Source organism: Sphaeramia orbicularis, chromosome 22 (assembly GCF_902148855.1).
Source record: "Sphaeramia orbicularis chromosome 22, fSphaOr1.1, whole genome shotgun sequence".
NCBI lineage: Eukaryota > Metazoa > Chordata > Actinopteri > Kurtiformes > Apogonidae > Sphaeramia > Sphaeramia orbicularis.
The window spans coordinates 6,461,715-6,483,172 of record NC_043978.1 but is presented as its reverse complement, the minus strand read 5'-3'; the positions used below and the strand labels follow the sequence as shown (position 1 = coordinate 6,483,172).

The 21,458-nt window shown below is 43.5% G+C and overlaps 2 protein-coding genes and 1 long non-coding RNA gene across 4 annotated transcripts; 1 reads left to right on the top strand and 2 right to left on the bottom strand.

Annotated features, from left to right (window-relative positions):
• Nucleotides 1-16: 16 nt before the first annotated feature.
• LOC115413716 (uncharacterized) lies at nt 17-4,359 on the bottom strand. 2 transcript variants are annotated; one of them, XM_030126753.1, is made up of 9 exons: nt 4,328-4,359; nt 4,039-4,207; nt 2,455-2,576; nt 1,192-1,330; nt 985-1,106; nt 779-889; nt 594-700; nt 280-370; nt 17-162 (listed from the first exon to the last, which is right to left on the bottom strand). In XM_030126753.1, the coding sequence occupies exons 2-9, from the start codon at nt 4,133-4,135 to the stop codon at nt 49-51; spliced, it is 903 nt and encodes a 300-aa protein (XP_029982613.1). In that variant the 5' UTR covers nt 4,136-4,207; nt 4,328-4,359; the 3' UTR covers nt 17-48. The 2 variants fall into 2 exon arrangements, with proteins under 2 accessions (XP_029982613.1, XP_029982612.1); XM_030126752.1 differs by lacking the exon at nt 4,328-4,359 and having other exon boundaries at nt 17-165; nt 4,039-4,217.
• Nucleotides 4,360-4,383: 24 nt separating this feature from the next.
• LOC115413721 (uncharacterized) lies at nt 4,384-11,214 on the bottom strand. Its single transcript, XR_003934509.1, has 3 exons — nt 6,727-11,214; nt 4,632-4,708; nt 4,384-4,432 (listed from the first exon to the last, which is right to left on the bottom strand). It is a non-coding gene; the product is annotated as an uncharacterized LOC115413721 (long non-coding RNA).
• Nucleotides 11,215-11,257: 43 nt separating this feature from the next.
• On the top strand, nt 11,258-20,964 carry srp54 (signal recognition particle 54). The gene is made up of 17 exons (XM_030126751.1): nt 11,258-11,345; nt 11,692-11,737; nt 11,855-11,951; nt 12,088-12,179; nt 12,319-12,403; nt 13,259-13,363; nt 15,258-15,324; nt 15,689-15,746; nt 16,068-16,218; nt 16,293-16,441; nt 16,526-16,626; nt 16,910-16,996; nt 17,713-17,786; nt 18,180-18,288; nt 19,495-19,665; nt 20,414-20,509; nt 20,707-20,964. Exons 3-17 carry the CDS (start codon nt 11,874-11,876, stop codon nt 20,796-20,798), a joined length of 1,515 nt encoding a protein of 504 aa, XP_029982611.1. The 5' UTR covers nt 11,258-11,345; nt 11,692-11,737; nt 11,855-11,873; the 3' UTR covers nt 20,799-20,964.
• The last annotated feature ends 494 nt before the right edge of the window (nt 20,965-21,458 follow it).

Here is a 21,458-nt window from a genome sequence, read left to right as displayed (position 1 = left end):
ACACACACAATCTGAATCTTTCATTAACATTTTTATTTCAGGTGTAGGTCACATGACCCTGTACAGGTGGATCTGTCGCAGGGCGTCTGCGTCCGTGTCTTTGCCGACATAGATGTCGTAGTCGACAGGCAGCTCCTCCACCCAATCAGACGGTGGCTCCTCCTGCCGGACACAAATGCAACAATATGGACTACAAACAAGATGGAGGTCCGTGGTCAGGTCAGGTGACCGGTTGTGTTTACCTGTAAGGTCAGAGGTCAGGTGAGCGGCTGTGTTTACCTGTAAGGTGTGCAGACTCTCCTGTAAACTGGGGACAGTCACCAGCAGAGCTCCACTCCTCCTGAAGTTCAACATGATGAACCTCCAGGCCCTGAACGCACCACAGACAAACAAGGGGTCAGGGGGGGAGGGGCTGTGGGTGTGTCCTCTACCTCAGCTGTTCAGTGGGGGGGAGTCAGGGGGGTGGGGCTGTGAGTGTGGTCTGTACCTCAGCTGTTCACTGGGGGTCAGGGGGGTGGTATTAGGGGTGTGGTCTTGTACCTCAACTGTTCACTGGGGGGTCAGGGGGTGGGGTTAGGGGTGTAGTCCTGTACCTCAGCTGTTCACTGGGCTCCATGAAGAACTCAAACACGTTGTTCATGATGAGAACGTCTGTGTTCTGCAGCAGAGCGTCCTGGGTGAGGATGTCAGCGTGGAGAACCTGGAGAACATCAGAACATCAGACAGGTTCTACTGGGTTCTGCTGGGCTCTGGTGCGTTCCCTGCCCGTCTCACGGACCTGGACCCGGTCGTGCAGTCCGTACTTGTGGATGGTGTCGTTCTGCAGACGGACAAACTCCTCGCTGAACTCCACTCCCAGCAGACGAGACGCCGAGCTGAACACGTGACCCTGAACACACCATAGGAGACAAACACACTGTGGGCGGGGCTTCACAACAACGGACATTGACTGAATGAACATGGCAGCGTGCGGTGACTTCTGACCCCGTACAGCACTGCCCCCAGTCTGGACCCGACATCCACCAGCGTGCGCCCGCTTAGATCTGGAAGAACGTGGAGGAACAAGAACCGAAGCTCCGGGACCGAGAACGAGTGAGAGAGGAAATCTGAAGAAGAAGAAGAGGACGCCATGAAGTTGTGGTCTGGTGGAACCCATACTCACCCCATCCAAGAGCTGGTTCTGGTTCTGACCCAGGGGGGCAGTTCTGGTGGATCCACAGCCCAGGCAGTAGGTTCTGCTCATCTTCCCCTGGTCACACAGAGAGTCCACCAGGTGGTCATCGTACAGGAAACTGTCCACGTGGACGGTGGGACGAGGACACGCCTGCATCTGGGACAGGAACGGTTAGGGTTAGGGTTGAAGGAGGAGTTAAGGGGGATTTAAAGGGGATGAGGACATGCCTGCATCTGGGACAGGACTGGTTAGGGTTTAAGGAGGAGTTAAGGGGGACTTAAGGGGGATTTAAGGGGACAAGGACACGCCTGTATCTGGGACAGGACCAGTTAGGGTTAGGGTTCAACGAGGAGTTAAGGGGGACTTAAGGGGGATTTAAGGGGGATGAGGACACGCCTGCATCTGGGACAGGACTGGTTAGGGTTTAAAGGAGACTTAAGGGGGATTTAAAGGGGATGAGGACAAGCCTGCATCTGGGACAAGACCAGTTAGGGTTATGGTTTAAGGAGGAGTTAAGGAGGATTTAAGGGGATGAGGACACGCCTGCATCCGGGACAGGATGGGTTAGGGTTTAAAGGAGACTAAAGGGGGATTTAAGGGGGACGAGGACATGCCTGCATCTGGGAGCAGACAGGTTAGGGTTAGGATTTAAGGAGAATTTAAGGGGGACGACATGCCTGCATCCAGGACAGGACGGGTTAGGGTTGAGAGTTTAAGGAGGAGTTAAGGAGGACTGAAGGAGGATTTATGGAGGATTTAAGGGGGACGACACGCCTGCATCTGGGAGCAGATGGGTGGGGATTAGAGGTTAGGGTTTAAGGAGGATTTAAGGGGGATTTAACAAGGATTTGAGGAAGATTTAAGGAGGATTTATGGAGATTTAAGGAAGATTTCTGAAGGATTTAGGATTTATGGAAGACTTAAGGGGGATTTATGGAGGATTTAAGGAAGATTAAAGTAGGATTTATAGAGGATTTAAGAAAGATTTATGGAGAATTTATGGAGGATTTAAGGAAGACTTAAGGAGGATTTCAGAAGGATTTGAGGACTATCCTTTCCACCACAGGTGTGACACTATGAACATGAACCGAGGACAGTTTTTATTTTATTTATTTATTTACTTACTTATTAACTTATTTTTTGTTTTTTGAACCCAGGACAGCTGATCCATGTCAAACTGTCAAGAACATCTCACAGTGGATCAGGGAAGGGGTGGGGCTTATGATCTGTACTGCATCCGCCCACCAGGGGGCGGAGCTCCGTTTATTGTATGTCAGTACCTTCCTATGTGCCACCACCTCACAGTCCAACATGGCGTCCAGAGAAAGATGAACCCTGAGGTCATCAGCGATGCCCTGAAGGATCATGGTCCGGCTGTCGGACAGGAAGTGGTCCAGGTCATCTAGAGACACACAAACACACACAAACATGAACACAATGACACAAACACCACTGTGTGTCCTGAGCACAGTTAGCATTAGCATTAGAGTTAACACTAGAGTTAGCATTAGAGTTAACACTAGAGTTAGCATTAGTTAGCATTAGAGTTTACACTAGAGTTAGCATAAGAGTTTTTTTTTTTTTTTAAATTAGCATAAGAGTTAACACTAGAGTTAGCATTAGAGTTAACACTAGAGTTAACACTACATAGGGATGCACCAATACCACTTTTTTCCAGACCGAGTACGAGTACTTACATTTGAGTACTTGCCAATACCGAGTACCGATACGAGTACTTAATAATCCCATTCCAGTTCTTAGTTCCTTTTGTAAATGTACTTTATTGTTGTTGTCATTAATCTGACTGGAAAAAAAGTGGTGCTACTGACATTTAATGTGTTGGAATGAGCGTTTCTCAATTAATCCACCAGGGGGCGCCGCTCTAAAGTAACCATACTGGACAAATACCACGAAGACCAGTGAAGTTTTTTGAGAAGAAGATGAAGAAAGTCAGTAATAACAAACATGGAGATGACAGAGGCAACACTAGTGTGATACTAATATTGCAGCGTTTTCACTAGTAAGGTTTAAAAGCTTAGCTTCAGCAGGAAGAGAAAAGACAAATGAGTGATCAGTTTAGTTTTCACTTCCGCTGGCGGCGGTCCGCACCGCTCTGTACACCCGCTGGTACTCTCATTCTGGGTACGCATTCACCAGCACCTGGAAAACGGGTGGAATGTACACAGAGGATGGACAGAACGCTGCGTCCGTATCTGTCTGTAATTTTATTTGCAGTCAACGTTACTTTTATCGTCATTTATTTTGAAAAATCTTCACACTCCCCACACATTATTCCACCGCCGTGTACCTGCTGCACTGAACTGTGAATGTCAAACGGCTGTAAGTGGTATTGGTGCATTTGTATCAGATATCTTTTACGACTACAAGTACACACACAGAGTATCGGAGCTGATGCCGATACTCATATCGGTATCAGTGCATCCCTAACCTTACACTTAGCGTTAGAGTTAACACTAGAGTTAGCATCAGAGTTTACACTCGAGTTAACATTAAAATTAACATTAGAGTTAGCACTAGAGTTAGCATTAAAGTTAACACTAGAGTTAGCATTAGAGATAGCATAAGAGTTAACACTAGAATTAACGTTAAAATTAACATTACAGTTAGCATTAGAGTTAACCCTAGAGTTAACATTAGACTTTGTGTTAACTCTAACGCCAACTGTAGTGCTAACGTTTATGGTCTCCATGGGTAAGGGTTCGGTTCGTGGGTAAAGGTTCGGTTGGTGGTCCCCGTGGAGACAGATCGGAATCTCATCCTAAAGGTTCGGTTTGTGTTTGTAGTTTTTCAGTTGGATCTGTTTCAGCTGCTGAGGAAAACAGTGTTCGTGCTCGTGCACAGACCTGAATTCCGGATCCAGTGGATCAGCCTGGCCCGGTCTCGTGCTCTCACTCTGCTTATCAGCTGTTTCACTTCAGTCTGAGCCTCCTGAAGCTCCATCTTCACACGCTCTGCACGCTACACTGCGCAGGCGCACAGCAGCACCGCAAAGAACGTGTCTGACACGTAAGCCTGCGTCATGTTTTTACAGCCAATAAAACAGTTCGTGTGATCATGTGGTGTAAGTCACTCCAAATTTAAAACAAAGAAGAGTATTTTAAAAGGAAACATTCATTCATTCATTTTCTGAACCTGCTTTATCCTCACTAGGGTCACGGGGGTCGCTTGGAGCCTATCCCAGCTACATAGGGGCGAAGGCGGGGTACACCCTGGACAAGTCGCCAGTTCATCGCAGGGCTTAAAAGGAAACAGATTTAGTGATTTAGTGAAACCGTTTCGTCCATGTTCAAAAAAGAAAAAATAATTAATCACCCGAATGGAGACAGTGTTTCAAAAGTAACCTTTTTTTAACAGATGGTGTTTGATTGACTTTACTTCTACTGTCAAATCAGTTATGACGGACATAAATATTACAAATTAAGTGATAAATACTGACTTGTGATGTGAACGTGAATGCTTCTGTCTCGAGAAGGATCCAAGATGGCAGCGTGAGAGGCAGCAATATTGCAGGTACTGCAGAAAAACTACTGTTTAGTCCTTGATTCGTGAACTCTTTTGCAACAACCAAAACCTTTATCTGAGTATAGCTCTATATAATACCTTTTTAAAATCTCTACATTTTTTTTAAAAAAAGCTTTTTGATACTTTTAAAAAGAAAAGGCATGAAAGCTAGCATGTCCGACCACGAGTACAGCCTGACTGCTCTGGTAAAACACGTGACGACAGCGACATTGAAGATAGCGAAGTAGATGAAAAGTCAACCAAAGAGAACAGAATAAACATAACTCATACACCTATTAAAAGTCCATCATCTAAGAAGATGAAGGGGAAAGATCACGAAAAGGAAGAGGGAGATATCGGTATGGTCATACTGCAGGCAGTTCAGGCTCTAACTGAAAAAGTGGATAAGCAGATGGAAATGCTAAAGAGCAGGCCCGGACTGGCTAATCGGGAGGACCGGGACAATTCCCGGTGGGCCGGTATAATATTTGGGCCGCGAGGGCTGGAGTTCACTTTAAATATGTATTTAATATTTTATTTATTTATTTTTGGGGGCCGGTGTTCAGTCAGAGCACTGAGTTGATCACGTAATCTGCAGCCGCTGTTCCTGGGCCCCACCCCCTCTACGAGCAAACTGTTTGTTTTGTTTGTTTTGGATGGTCAGCTGTGTTTGCTGTTTGAAACATGGATAATAGAAAGAGCAAGGGTGGTGTGGAGAAGGCAAGAATTAAAAAGAGGAAAGTTCTGGAAGCAAACGCAGCCAAATGTGACAAAATCTGCAACTTTTTCACAAAAACGACCTCCCGGTTGGAAACAACTAATGAGGACGATGAACCGGGTCAGGTGAGCTGTTGGAACAGACTGTGTGAACAAGCATTAGTTCCACTAAAACCACTTTCTAGACCTAAACGATAGTACTGGCCTATTTTAATTTTTATTATTAAAAGTGAGACAGTAAATACACAAAGCCCACAACTGAAAGGCAATAGCATAAAGTCATATTAAATAAGCCTGCATATTTAGCCAATGTAAATATCTTAATTAGTTAAGTAAGTCCAAATGTCTGTAGATATTATTTTTATTGTGATCCAGGTGCAGGAGAGTCTAGAGAAACTGGAGGAAGTATGAAAGGGAGAGCAGAGTCTACTGATGACAGAGGAGCAGCTCAGCAGCACAACCCTGAACCACTAGGCACAAATGAGACAGATGAAGATGAGTCTGCTGTTAGCTTTGATTACTTTGCTCACCCTCAGTCACAGGATACACATGTTTTTTTCTTATCATCCTCATCAAATCTCTAATATCACTATACCAAAAGTTTTCAATAGCAACGATGGAACAAACCGCAAGTAAGTTGTGATGGAAATCTTTTGTTGCAGAGGATACAAAAATAATAGTTATTAGAAAGTGCAGCAAGCTTTATTTTATTTTATTTTTTTTTTAATTTAATATTTTTATATATTCTTTCATTTCAAACATTTTAAAGGTTTGAAAAATGTTAACACTTATAAGAACAAAAATATAGATTCTGTTATTGTTGTGTTGTGAGGAATAATAATGTTGGAGATGTCGATGTGCACTCACTGTTAAAATAAATCCACATTGTGAAGCAACCTTTACTTGCGCTGAATTGGAAATATTTTAGAAAATACACTGAATTAGAAGGCTTTGCAGAACAGTGTGTAGACCTAACATGTAAGGTTATAATTGCATGATTTTAATAATAATCGGTCGTGATCTAAAGTGGGCCGGTCTGAGGTATGAAACTCCAGGGCTGAAAATGAGTCTCAGTCCGGCCCTGCTAAAGAGCCTAGATAAACGCATCGAAGCTAATACAACGGCCACTAAAGGAAATAAAGACGAAATCGCTCAGTTGAAAACAGAAATTGACAAGCTCCACAATGAAAACGGCAAGCTTAAAATGCAACGGAAGAGCAGGCTCGGTACAGGAGAAGATGGAATCTGAGACTGACTGGTCTTCCAGAGAAAGATGAGGAAAACACAAGGGAAATCGTCACTGGAATACTCACCAGAGTTGTGCCGCTGTCTGTGGAGACACAGTTGACAGTGTCCACCGTCTGGGTAAGAGAAACACCGCTGCCACCTCAAACAATACGCCGAAGGCAATTTGAATTCAGTTCGGGATGAGAACCCTAAGGGATGAAGTGTGGAAAAAATCAAAGGATGTGCCAGTGCGCAGAGAGAAACATATTCGATTCCAGGAGGATTTTTCCAAAGAAGACAGGGAGGTTCGAGCTAAGTTATAGCCATTGGTCCAGGAAGAGGGGGAGACGAGCGTTCCTAAAAGAAGGATATGCTTTGATTGACAACCGCTGTGTGGAGCCTGAGTGAGCAATTTATTTCAAGGTATATCTGGCTCCAAAATGGATTAACCTTTTTTCAGTGCCTCTATTAACGTTCAGGTATTTTTAGGGGGTTGCTGCAATAAATGTTAATGTTAGATTTTGTTATGGACACAGGAGCTACTCATTCCTGCGCATCACCTTCTTCGCGCACACCCGTTAAGCTTATACGGTGAATGTTATCATCTTTTTTTTTTTTTTTTTTTTTTTTTTTTTTTTAATACCAGGGGATTAAAAAATCAAACGAAACGCAAGACAACATTTCTTTTTTGTGAGGAGCAGACGAACACTTTTTTTTTTTTTTTTTTTTTTTTTTTTTGCAAGAGACTCATTGACGTTAACTTCTGGAAACAACAATGGGGGGGGACAATGTTTCCTACAGCCATGGGACATCACACTCAGCTGGAGTAATGATCCAGCTCAATAGATTTTCCAGGAACGTAGTTAACCACACTGGTGACATTAATGGACATTGGCTAATAGTGACAGTTGAATGATGCCAACTATATTCTGTTATGTGCTTATGGATATAATAATAGAGCACAGAACAAATCCTGTTATTCTTCCTTGAGCAGACTGTTGGAGGAATGGAAAGTGACTCATAATACTGACAAAGTCATTGTTGGAGGAGATTTTAATTTGGTCCCTGACTTATGGATGGATCACCTTCCTTCAAGAGGACAAAGCCACAACTATGAGGAAATTCTTCATGATTTTATTCCTAAGGGAAACTAAATTGACTGTTGGAGATCAAGAAATACAAATGCTAAGCAGTTTACTTGGTACAATTCTGCTAACAATGGACAATGCTCAAGATTAGACTTTTGGCTGATCTCTACCAACCTTGTTAAGGAAGTTGTAAATTGTGAAATTTCAGCATCACCCCTAACTGACCACTGTGCAGTCTCAGTATCCTTTCAGCTAAATGGGTTTAAGCCTGTCTGTAACCCTTTATGGAAATTTAATAGCAGTCTTTTAGAACATGAGGAGTTTTGTAATAAAACCAAAAATTTGTTAAAAGAAATCGATAATTTAGAAATGTCACCTGTGGGTAAATGGGAGTGGTTCAAATTTAAAATTAGAGATATTGCCATCTGAACAAGTAAAAACATCTCCAAAGCTAAAAAAAAAAAACCCAAACAAGGCATTATCAACGGTATAAACATGTTATGTCAAAAGACAAATTTAACATTAGAAGAACAAATCAAATTAAATGATCTGCAAAGCCAACTAGACAATCTTTATCTGGAAAAAGCAAAAGGAGCATTCATTCGTTCAAAAGCTAGATGGTTGGAGGAAGGTGAAAAAATACTTCATATTTCTTCAGTCTGGAAAAACAAAGACAAAAAAAGAAAATCAATAAATTGCTTATTAACAATATTAGTATTGAAAACCAAGACGAAATCAATGTGGAAATAAAGCACTTTTATAGCAAATTATATAAATCCCAATTTTCAGAAGATGAATGTCAAATATGTTTCAACAAAATTCATGAATATAACAAACTAATTGATGAAAATTTTAAGCAAGAAATGGAGGACGAGCTTAGAATTGAAGAATTAGATATAGCAATCAGTTGAATGTCAAAAGGAAAATCACCAAGGCTTGACGGTCTGACTGTGGAGTTTTACATTCACTTTTGGATTGATATTAGAGAACTTCTTTTTCATACCTTCCAGGAATGTCTTTCAACTGGACACCTGTCACCTACTATGAAACGGGGTGTTATCACACTAATCCCAAAACCCAACAAGGACAAACTGTTGCTTGATAATTGGAGACCGATAACACTATTATGTAATGACTACAAGCTGTTAGCTCATGTTTATTCAAATAAATTGGATTTTGGTCTATCAAAAGTAGTTAATGAAAATCAATCAGCCTTTGTTAAAGGTCGGAACATACATAACCATACTAGATTGATCCTTAATTTATTAGATTACAGGGAGTATATCAAAACAGACAGTTATGTGTTATTTTTAGACTTTTTCAAGGCCTTTGATACCATGGAACACACCTTTATGTTAAAAACATTACAATTTTTGGGTTTTGGGGTAAATTTTTGTAAATTGGTTCAAATGTTATACACAGACATTAGTAGCACTGTGTCTCTGAACCCAGGATTAACTCCTGGATTTAAAGTGTTACGTGGTATTAGACAGGGATGCCCTATCTCCCCGAAACTTTTTATTTTGGCAACACAATTATTAACACTGCTTATTGATAATTCCAAGGATATACACGGAATTACTATTTTCAATAAGGAATTTAAGTCAATTCGCAGACAATACCTGTATCTTTTTAAAAGACAAATCAATGGTGGATAAAACTTTAAACACTATCTCCGTCTTTTCTAAAGCATCAGGATTATCTCTTAATATTAATAAATGTTAACTACTCCCCATTCATTCAAGCTGTGACTCTTATAGTTCCTTAATTAAAGTGGTATCTGGAGTTAAATATTTAGGAATAACATTATCAAAACATTTTATTAAAAGAGAAGACACTAATATCTCAAACCGTATGTTAGATATGAAAAAAACATTAAGTCACTGGTTAATCAGAGACCTTTTAGTCTTTGGTAGAATTACTTTATCTAAAGCTGAAGGTATTTCTAAACTAATTTATCCTTGCCACTCCTTATTCATCTCTTCTAAAAATATTCGTAAAACAAACACAATTATTTTCCAGTTTCTAGAGAAATAAAACCCACTACATAAAAAGATCTCAGCTTGTAAAGGACTATGACAAAGGTGGTGTTAAAGCCCCAGATTTTGAATCTATGGTTGGCACATTTAGAATTAACTGTTTTAAAGCCTGTTTATTACAGCCAAACTCCATGTGGTTCCACATTCCAAGATCTTTGTTTAAGAAAATGGGAGGTTTAGATTTTGTTTTGAAATGTGATTTTGATGTGAACAGGATCCCGATCAAGATGTCCAATTTTCATAAACAGACTCTGCAGTTTTGGAAAATGATATTTACCCACAATTTTTCTCCTCATAATTCAATTTTATGGAATAATCAAGTAATTACATTGAATAGGAAATCAATATTATAAATGATTGGTACCAAAAGATTGTTATATTTGTTACAGATGTAATGGATTGTGATGGTAACCTTCTAAGATATGCAGATTTTGTGGAAAAATACAATATAGATTGTTCTATGAGTGAATATACCAAAATGTGTAAAGTGATTCCTTTACCTTTAATCCATCTGATTCAAAACTTCTTAAATTATAATACATTTATACCAACATTACCAAAAATATTGATTGGTGAATCTAATCTGTTTGAAAGAAAATGTAACAATAGATTCATTAGTATTATTTTGAAGTCAAGGTTGTATCATGATTATTGCAGAGATCAGATGGCACAGACCCACCTCACTAACATCTGGTACATTGAACAAAGCACACTGTAAATTTATGAAATGGCCAATCTTGCCAAAGGTAAAAGAAACTCATTTTAAAATCATAAACAGGATTTATCCTGTAGCAGAGTTCCTTAAGAAAAGGTTTAAGTTTGAGGTGGATCAGTGCTCCTTCTGCAATAACAGTGATGAAACTTTAGAACATTTATTTTTCTTATGTCCTGCATCACACGGTTTTTGGTCAGACATAAAAAAAATTGGATTTCACTAAAAATGAATGATATTCCATTTTTTGAATTATATCATTATTTTTTATATTGATAATTTGGCCTCATCTATTTCAGATATTATTAATATAATTTTATTATTAGGAAAATATCATATCCACTGTGTAAAATTGAAAAATAATAAGCTCTCCTTTTCTGGTTTTATAAACTAATTTAAAATTTTTGTCTTGGCCCTAAGAAAATTGGAAAAAAAAAACAAAATTGCAATCAAAATAAACCAGAACATTGATCATTACTTACTTTAATTTCAAAAAAATTCTTCTATGTTACATCTCAGCTCCTTTAATTTAAATTGCCTGATTATTTACAGTGTATTGTATTTGAATGTATTTTTTTGTTCATGCCATCCATATCCCCATGATTTTTTTTACTTTATTATATTTATGTTAATTTGTATTACTATGTTATTGTCCTCAGTGAGAGTTTGTATTTTTTTTCACAAGTTAAATTAAAAAAAAAAAAAGAGAGAATGCTTCTGTCCTGGTATTGACGGACTCCTCCGTCCAACAGGTGTCACCGTAACTCCGCTACTCAGACAAACCGGAAGTAACGGACCGCACTACTTCCGGGTCACAGCTTTAGCTGACGCCGCTCTGCTGTGTGATGTAAAGTCTTCGTTTGTCGGTAAGAACCTTCGCTTCTGTTGCCTCTGAAGTTCATGGAATGTGTTTATGTGTAGGTACCGGTGCCCGTTGGTCTGAGACGGTGACACTAACCGCGCTAGTGACGTTAACGGAGCTAATGAAGCTAACGGCTAAAACCCCCTTAAAAGCAGCTACGGGTGAAGCTAAGCTAATGTTAGCATGTTTACAACGTGTTGACGCAAACATCCGTCCATGTTCTGAAGCTCAGTCCGGTTCAGGCTCTAAGTTTAGTCCAAAGCCGAGCCTACAGTTGAACTCATATTATATTGCCTGTTTTCCTCTTTCTCCCGCTTTTCCCCTTACCTTCATGATGTGGTGTTTTTCAGACCTGCTGAACTAGCTCTGAAGAACAAACTCACTTTCTGCCAGAAGGTCAGTCTGAACACCTGGAGCCACACACACTGGATGATGAAGATGATGATTATGATGAAGACCATGAAGAGAATAATAATGTTGATGATGATGATAATGGTGCTGTGTTTGTTCCAGTGTCTGTTAAACCGCCATCATGGTGTTGGCCGATTTGGGGAGGAAGATCACCTCTGCGCTGAGGTCCCTGAGCAACGCCACCATCATCAACGAGGAGGTAGAGTTCACACCTGAGGAAGAAACACATTTCACACCTGAGGAGGAAACACATTTCACACCTGAGGAGGAAACACAGTTCACACCTGAGGAGGAAACACAGTTCACACCTGTTTGTCCCCCCCCCCTCCCTCCAGGTCCTTAATGCCATGCTGAAGGAGGTGTGCGCTGCTCTGTTGGAGGCCGACGTCAACATCAAACTGGTCAAACAGTTGAGAGAGAATGTCAAGTGAGTGGGAGGGGGCGTGTCTCCGTTGTTGCAATAGTAACCGCCAGTGTTTACGTCGTAGTCGTGGATTGTGTGATCGAGGTGGTCGGGTGGTCAGGTGTGTTTGGCATCCAGACTGAGCTGTGACCCGTGTCCCCAGGTCCGCCATAGATCTGGAGGAGATGGCATCAGGTCTGAACAAGAGAAGGATGATCCAGCACGCCGTCTTCAAGGAGCTGGTCAAGGTCAGACCACCAGGACCACAAAGACCACATATGAATCAGGACCACAGAGACCACATATGAACCAAGACCACAAATGAAGCAGGACCATAGAGACCACATATGAACCAGGACCACATATACCACATAGACTGCACATGAACCAGGACCACATATGAACCAGGACCATATATGAACCAGGACCACATAGACCACATAAGAACAATGAAATGGGACCTGGAGCCACATAAACAGATACCAGTACCCAAATCCACATTGACCCCAAATGAATCAGGAACCAGGACCACATAGACATGAACCACGATCCAGGTCCAACAGGTCTACATAGACCTAGTATAAACCAGGACTCAGGTCCAACAGGTCTACATAGACCTAGTATAAACAAGGACTCAGGTCCAACAGGTCTACATAGACCTAGTATAAACTAGGGGTTACCTGGTAAACCACAAACCCGGCTCAAGTGAGTTTGTGGATCTGGGGGATCTGAATCCGGTCTCAGAATCACAGACAGATGAAGAGACCTAACCCAGGTCCTGGTCCTGGTGTGTAATCCTGGACCTGAGGATCTAGTCTAGTCTTGAACAGACTCTGGTTCTGTGACATCACACACACCCAGACTTTAACCCAGGACTGGTTCGGTCTGGTTTGAAACCAGCTCCATGTGGTTTGGTATTGAATGACATGAACGGTTTGATCCTCAGACACTTCCCTCCCCCGCTGACTGTGTGTTTGGGCCCATGTTTGTTTGTTTATCTATGTTTGTTTCTTGTCCTGTTGTTTGTTTGTTGAATGTTTGTTTGTTTATATTTGTTTGTTTGTCATACGTTTGTTTGTTTGTTGTCCGTTTGTGTCTTGCAGCTGGTGGACCCTGGTGTGAAGGCCTGGACTCCAACTAAAGGAAAGAACAATGTCATCATGTTTGTGGGTCTGCAGGGGAGTGGAAAAACTACAACCTGCTCTAAGGTGACGACACACACACACACACACACACACACAGAGGTCAAATGCCAAACCCTGAGCTGAATGTAGGAGGTTCAGAAGTTGCACAGTTTGGGTTCATGTGAAGGGTTAGTCCAGTGTTTGGGTTCAGGTGAAGGGTTAGTCCAGTGTTTGGGTTCAGGTGAAGGGTTAGTCCAGTGTTTGGGTTTATGTGAAGGGTTAGACCACAGTTTGGGTTCATGTGAAGGGTTAGTCCTCACAGCGTCTAGAGCAGGGGTCACCAACACGGTGCCCGCGGGCACCAGGTCGCCCGCAGGGACCACGCAAGTCGCCCGCAGGCCTGTTCTAAAAATAGAACTAGTTCAGGGTTCTTCCAACACATTGCTCGCGATCTTGGTTCGCCAAGGGTCAGTGATATAAGAACACAAAGTTGATTCGTCATTTGGTAGAACAGGTCTAAATTCCCACCCAATCAAAATTACAAGTGTCCCCCTCTTGAGATGAAACGGTCAACTAGCTGTCAATCAAACTTTAGCGCTGGTTTGCTGCCTTGTCATTGGAGAGGGGCGGGGCCCAGGATGAGCCAGATGCCAGGCAGGTAGTGGGTTTAGCCCTGCAACGATGTCGGCTGAATATAGTCAGGGAGTTATTTTCACCAACGACGAGGCATGGACTTCTGTTTGACAAATGTGAAAGAGGAGTGTGTGTGTGTGTGATCTGTGGCGCGTTCTGGAGGTCAGTAAAAGATGCAACGTTGAGCGGAATTTCACCAAAGTTCACAGCAACTGTTCTGGAGATTCTACAGTGGGAATCAGCCTCCGTGAAGAGAAGGTAAAAGAGCTGAAAACTACAGTCCAAAAACAACAGTCCATGTTCACTAAACTGACCAAGACCAGCGCTTCAGCAGAGGCATCAGTAAAGTGGTTCACATCCTGGACCAGCGCAAACATATGTACACTATCTGCGCATGCGCTCAGACAGCTGGAGTCAGACCTGAACAGGTGCCTCTGCGTTTGACTCCAGTGTGATGACTGTAGAAGTGACGGGGATGGTGGATTTATGTGCACAAAGTTCTGGTTTTAATTAATATGTTTTGACAGCATATGTGAATTTAGAAAAGGTCAAATCCTTCAGAAATACAGCAGCACATGCTAGTGAAGTTTTATTGTGTGAGTGACAACATTCCTTTTCACAATTTCAAAGTATTAAAAATGCACATATAGGTGTGTATTATTTGTTTTTAGTAATTCTATAAAATTATGCAGGATTGTTCCATTTCATAATTTTTGACATAGTATTAAAATATTTAGGAATACAGCATGCAAATGCTTGTATTTGTTTTGTTTTTTTTACTTTTGATTTTCTTAATTAAAGTAAAATAATAGTTTCATATTAACACTTCTTAAGTATTGTAAATGTTAAAACAAAGATATATAAATAAATAAAATAAATGAAGAGCACAATGTTACAAACGTATGATACAAAATATGTGTATGTATGAAAAATAGCAATGTAAATAAATGTTGCTAAATTAGAGTAGCCCTCCAGCAACTTCATTAGGTAAAAGTAGCCCACAGAGGAGAAAAGGTTGGTGACCCCTGTTCTAGAGTCTTCACCAAACATAGAACTGACTTTTGTCCAGTCAGAGGCAACAGGAAGGGATGGAGATGGTAATTGGGTCACATGGTCCAGACCCTCAGACCCTCACAGACACTCAGACCCTCCCAGACCCTCACACACTCGGACCCTCCCAGACCCTCAGATCCTCTCAGACCTTCAGACCCTTGCAGACCCTCCCAGACCCTCACACACTCGGACCCTCACACACTCGGATCCTCCCAGACCCTCAGATCCTCTCAGACCTTAAGACCCTCAGACCCTTGCAGACCCTCACTGTGTTTTCCTTGTCTTTGTACAGTTGGCCTATTATTACCAGAGGAAAGGATGGAAGACCTGTCTGATCTGTGCAGACACTTTCAGAGCAGGTAACCACTGACTTGGACCAGACTGGACAGACCTGGACTGAACCGGACTGACCTGGAATGGACCGGACTGACTTGGGCTCACCTGGACTCAACTGGACTGACCTGGACTTGGCTGGACCAAACTGGACTGAACTGACTTGGACTGGGCAGACCTGGACTCAACTGAACTGACCTGGACCCAACTGGACTGACCTGGACTGGACTGACGTGGACTGGACTCACCTGGGCTCACCTGGACTCAACTGGACTAACCTGGACTCACCCAGACTCAAATGGACTGACCTGGGCTCACCTGGTCTCACCTGAACTGACCTGGGCTCACCTGGACTGACCAAGTTTCTGTGTTGACTCTGTTCTTCTTCAGGTGCCTTTGATCAGCTGAAACAAAATGCCACCAAAGCCAGAATCCCCTTCTACGGCAGGTGAGTCATGTGACCATGCATACCTGAGCAATGGCAGGTGTGTCATGTGACCACACTTACCTGAGCAACCAGTTCACAGACCCAGTTTAACACAACATCAACAACGGCCAGTGCGCTGCGTTCAGGTGCATTAACCCTGTGTGCTGCATTTAGGTGGATTAACTCTGTGCGCTATGTTCAGGCGCCCTAATCCTGTGTGTTGCATTCAGCTGCGTTAACCCTGTTCAGTGCGTTCAGGTGCATTAACCCTGTGTGTTGCGTTCAGGCTCCTTAACCCTGTGTGCTGCGTTCAGGCTCCTTAACCCTGTGTGTTGTGTTCAGTTACACAGAGATGGACCCTGTGGTCATTGCCTCTGAAGGGGTGGAGAAGTTCAAAGCAGAGAACTTCGAGATCATCATCGTGGACACCAGTGGACGACACAAACAGGAAGACTCTCTGTTTGAGGAGATGCTCCAAGTGTCCAACGCTGTGGTCAGTACCTGAACGCACCTCAGCACACCTGCTTCCGTACCTGTCGATCACGCGGCTATCTCCTCTTTCCGTAGCAACCGGACAACATTGTGTATGTGATGGACGCGTCCATTGGCCAGGCATGTGAGGCTCAGGCCAAGGCCTTCAAGGACAAGGTGGACGTGGCCTCTGTGATCGTCACCAAACTGGATGGACATGCCAAGGGAGGCGGAGCTCTGAGCGCGTAAGACCATCATGCTTTGCTCTGTGATGAGGCGGGGCGGGCTGTGGGCTTCGACATTAACCTTCTTGTGGTGTTTGATGTCAGCGTGGCAGCGACCAGGAGTCCCATCATCTTCATCGGAACAGGAGAACACATTGATGACTTCGAACCCTTCAAGACTCAGCCCTTCATCAGCAAACTACTGGGTGAGTGTGGACGGAGGTCACAGGTGTGGGGGTGTAGCTGATGAAAGGTCATCAGGTGGTGTCCAGGTGAGGGGGTGTGGCTGATGAAAGGTCAACAGGTGGTGTCCAGGTGTGGGGGTGTGGCTGATGATGATGTCATGTCCATGTGACAGTGACAGGACAACAGATGCACACATATGGATGTGTGTGAAGCGGTTCATGTACAAGAACACAGTGTGTACTCTGAGGATCAGGAGTGTTTCCGTGGAAACCCTCAGTAACTCCGCCCATCTCTGTCCGTCAGGAATGGGCGACATCGAGGGACTGATCGACCGAGTGAATGAACTGAAACTGGATGACAACGAGGAGCTGATCGACAAACTGAAACATGGTGAGAACAGGAACACACAGTACTGTCCAGCACACAGACACACACACACACACACACACACAGATGGATGATGTCACAGATCTTGGGCCGTTTCTCAGTTGGCGTTTTTTTTTTTCTCAGTTTGGTTCTGGTCTGTTTTTCTGTTCTTGTCAAACATCATCGGTCAGTCCCAGTTCTGTTCCATTTAAAGTTCACATAAACCTAGAACCCATAGAACTCCCACAGGTCACCAGGACCAGGAGACAGCATCAAAGGTCACCAGGACCAGGAGATGGGGTTAAAGGTCACCAGCTACAGGAGGCGGGCTCAAAGGTCACCAGGACCAGGAGACGGGGTTAAAGGTCACCAGTACCAGGAAAGACAGGGTTAAAGGTCACCAGGACCAGGAGAGACAGGGTTAAAGGACACCAGGACCAGGAGATGGGGTTAAAGGTCACCAGTACCAGGAGATAGGGTAAAAGGTCACCAGGACCAGGAGGCGGGGTTAAAGGTCACCAGGACCAGGAGAGACAGGGTTAAAGGTCACCAGGACCAGGAGGTGGGGTTAAAGGTCACCAGGGCCAGCTGTCCAATCACAGATAGACCTGCATTCTGAGGACATCCGTTGTCAGGGACTGTTCTGACCCAGACCAGACTCTGCGTTCATGATTCTGAGAAACGGCCAGAGTTTTCCTTGGTGTCTTTCACAACCTTTGACCTTTGACCTTTGACCCCAGGCCAGTTCACCCTCAGGGACATGTATGAACAGTTTCAGAACATCATGAAGATGGGACCGTTTGGACAGATCATGGTAAGGACACACTGAAGACGCACGGGGGGGGGGGGGGGGGGGGTGTCACTGACAGGGGGCGGAGCAACTATTTCACTATGTCACAAACTACCAGATGGGGGCGCTGTGTGTTTTTGCTCACATCCACAATAACAACTACTACCACAACAACATCAACCACAACAACTACTACCACAACAACAACAACAACAACAACAACCCCAAGAACCACAACAACAACCGCCTATTCTTGACACGACATCAATAACCTAACCCTAACTGACATTTCATCAGCTGATCCTTTAATCTAGTAAAGTATAAATATGGGTATTAGTATGGGATTGATCTGTGTATTTACTGTGTATTTTCTGTGTACTTCCTGTGTATATTCTGTGTACTTACTGTGTACTTCAGGGCATGATTCCTGGTTTTGGGACAGACTTTATGAGTAAAGGAAACGAACAGGAGTCGATGGCAAGACTGAAGAAACTGATGACCATTATGGACAGCATGAACGACCAGGGTAAGAGAGAGAGAGAGAGAGAGAGACAAAGACACACACAGACTGAAGAAACTGATGACCATTATGGACAGCATGAATGACGAGGGTAAGAGAGAGAGAGAGAGAGAGAGAGAGAGAGAGACAAAGACACACACAGACTGAAGAAACTGATGACCATTATGGACAGCATGAACGACCAGGGTAACACAGAGAGAGAGAGAGACACACACACACACACACACACACACACACACACACACACACAGAGAGAGAGACACACACAAAATCACACTCACCTGTTCTTCTCATGTATTCAAGCATATGTCAGGTTCATTCATCTGACTGGTTCCACTGGTTCCTCTGGTTCCACTGGTTCCTCTGGTTCCACTGCTTCCGCTGCTTCCTCTGGTTCCACTGTGTGACATGGTTCCTCTGGATGAAAGGGAAAATAATGGCGTAGTCAAAAAAAAGATTTTTAAGTGATTTATTGTGCTTGTCTTCTCACAGTGCAAAAATCAGTGCTCAGTAACAAAGTATGAAAAAATAACATTTACAATTGTAGAGAAAATTAATTCTTCAGGGTAACCAGCTCTGTTACCTTCAGTGGAACCAGCTCAGCATCCACTGACTCATGATGGAGAAAGGCCCTCTTTTAAAACCCTGAGGCTCCTCCCACCAGATAATTAACAAACCAAACTGGCCATATCTCCCACACCATACAACATACCATGTACACATAATTACAATAAATTCTCTCACAATACAACATATGTAATACCCTTAACAATGGGTCTCTAAAATGGCCAGGAAAAATAATAAAATTAATCCAGTGCAAAACGGGCACCTTGCGGTGATGTCACTAGGACGTCAGAGGACCGCGTCCCGCACACGACGCAACATAACCCGGAAGTCAGAGAGGCGCTCGGTTTGACAGTAGGGACATGTGAATGTGGGATGTATACTGGATGAAAGTTTGAGAGGTGGCAAACTATGGGAAGAACAATGGATTAACAGTTGTCAAGTGTGCACCCAAGACTACTGCGATGACAGTCCGACTGTAAATAAGATGAAAACGGAGCGAACAGATGAGAGATGAAGTAAATGGACAACCAGGTAATGAGTGTGTGTATGTGTGCGTGCTTCATCTTTTCGCGGGAGTTTTCCCACAGTACCTGACGGGGCTCTACTGTCACACACTGGTTCCACTGGTTCCTCTGGTTTTTGTAGAACTGGACTCTAAGGACGGAGCCAAACTGTTCAGTAAACAGCCCAACCGGATCCAAAGGGTGGCACGGGGGTCAGGGGTCGCCACCAGGGATGTCCAGGAGCTGCTCACCCAGTACACCAAGTTCGCCCAGATGGTGAAGAAGATGGGCGGGATCAAAGGCCTGTTCAAAGGTAAAGGGGGCAGGATCAAAGACCTGTTCAGTGGTTAAGGGGTGGGACCAAAAGGGGTGGGATCGAAGGCCTGTTCAAAGGTAAAGGGGTGGGACCAAAAGGGGTGGGATCAAAGGCCTGTTCAGAGGTAAAGGGGGTGGGATCAAAGGCCTGTTCAAAGGTAAAGGGGGCAGGATCAAAGGCCTGTTCAAAGGTAAAGGGGTAGGATCAAAGGCATGTTCAAAGGTAAAGGGGGCGGGGTCAAAGGCATGTTCAAAGGTAAAGGGGGCAGGATCAAAGTCCTGTTCAAAGGTAAAGGGGTAGGATCAAAGGCATGTTCAAAGGTAAAGGGGGCGGGGTCAAAGGCATGTTCAGAGGTAAAGGGGTGGGGTCAAAGAGGCGGGATCAAAGGCCTGTTCAAAGGTAATAGGGGTGGGATCAAAGGCTTGTTCAAAGGTAAAGGGGGTGGGATCAAAGGCCTGTTCAATGGTTAAGGGGTGGGATCAAAGGTCTGTTCAAAGGTAAAGGGGGCGGGGTCAAAGGCATGTTCAAAGGTAAAGGGGGCGGGGTCAAAGGCATGTTCAAAGGTAAAGGGATGGGGTCAAAGGGGGCAGGATCAAAGGCCTCTTCATAGGTAAAGGGGGTGGGATCAAAGTCCTGTTCAAAGGTAAAGGGGCAGGATCAAAGGCATGTTCAAAGGTAAAGGGGGTGGGATCAAAGGCCTGTTCAGAGGTGAAGGGATGTGGTGACTCCTGTGTGTGTGTTTCAGGTGGAGACATGTCGAAGAACGTGAACCCGTCTCAGATGGCCAAACTGAACCAGCAGATGGCCAAGATGATGGACCCCCGAGTCCTGCACCACATGGGTCAGACCCCACCCACATGTCTCAGACCACACCCGCATGACTTTGCACCTGATGGTTCACCTGCTGGGTGAACTGTTTGTTGACTTGTTGTTTACTTGTTTACCTGTTGACCTGGTTGTTTACCTGTTTGTTTACTCATTTGCTTACCTGTTTGTTTACTTGTTTGTTTGTTTGTTTGTTTGTTTCCCTGCCACCAGGGGGGATGGCTGGACTCCAGTCCATGATGCGTCAGTTTCAACAGGGAGCTGCTGGAAACATGAAAGGCATGATGGGATTCAACAACATGTGACCACAAACCCGCCAATTGCCTTACAGCACAAGAAAAGAAACTCTTTAAATGGAAGCCCTGCCCCCTTAGAAGGTAAAGGAGGAGGAGGCGGGGCTTAGAGACCAGCGTTTTGAGTTGAATTTGAGCTTGAATTCAAACAGGATTTAAAGAAGTTCCTGTCCCTTTAAATCAGGAGGGGGAGGGGCTTTGATTTAAAGAAGTTACTATTCCTTTAAATCAGGAGGGGGAGGGGCTTTGGCTCGGTAATTTAACTGTCAGTCATTTATGTACAAAGTTAAAAATAGATGTCACAAACATCCTGATTGGATGAAATGATGATGATGATGATGATGGCGTTAGTGACAGTATTTGTGTCATTAATAAACATTTGTATGATACATTTTAACCCCAGTGTGTACTTTTACTGCGTTTACTTTCACTGTGTGTACTTTTACTGCGTTTACTTTCACTGTGTGTACTTTTACTGTGTTTACTTTTACTGTGTTTAATTTTATTAGGTGTACTTTTACAGCATTTTCTTTTACTGTGTGTACTTTTACTGCCTCTTTCATGATCTGTGGAAGTTGGACTGAAGTTTCCAAACCACAGATGCTGTGACAGACAGAAGCTGATGTGGACGTTCAACTGTTCCAGATGTCCAAATGTGAGCTGTGGCTGTAA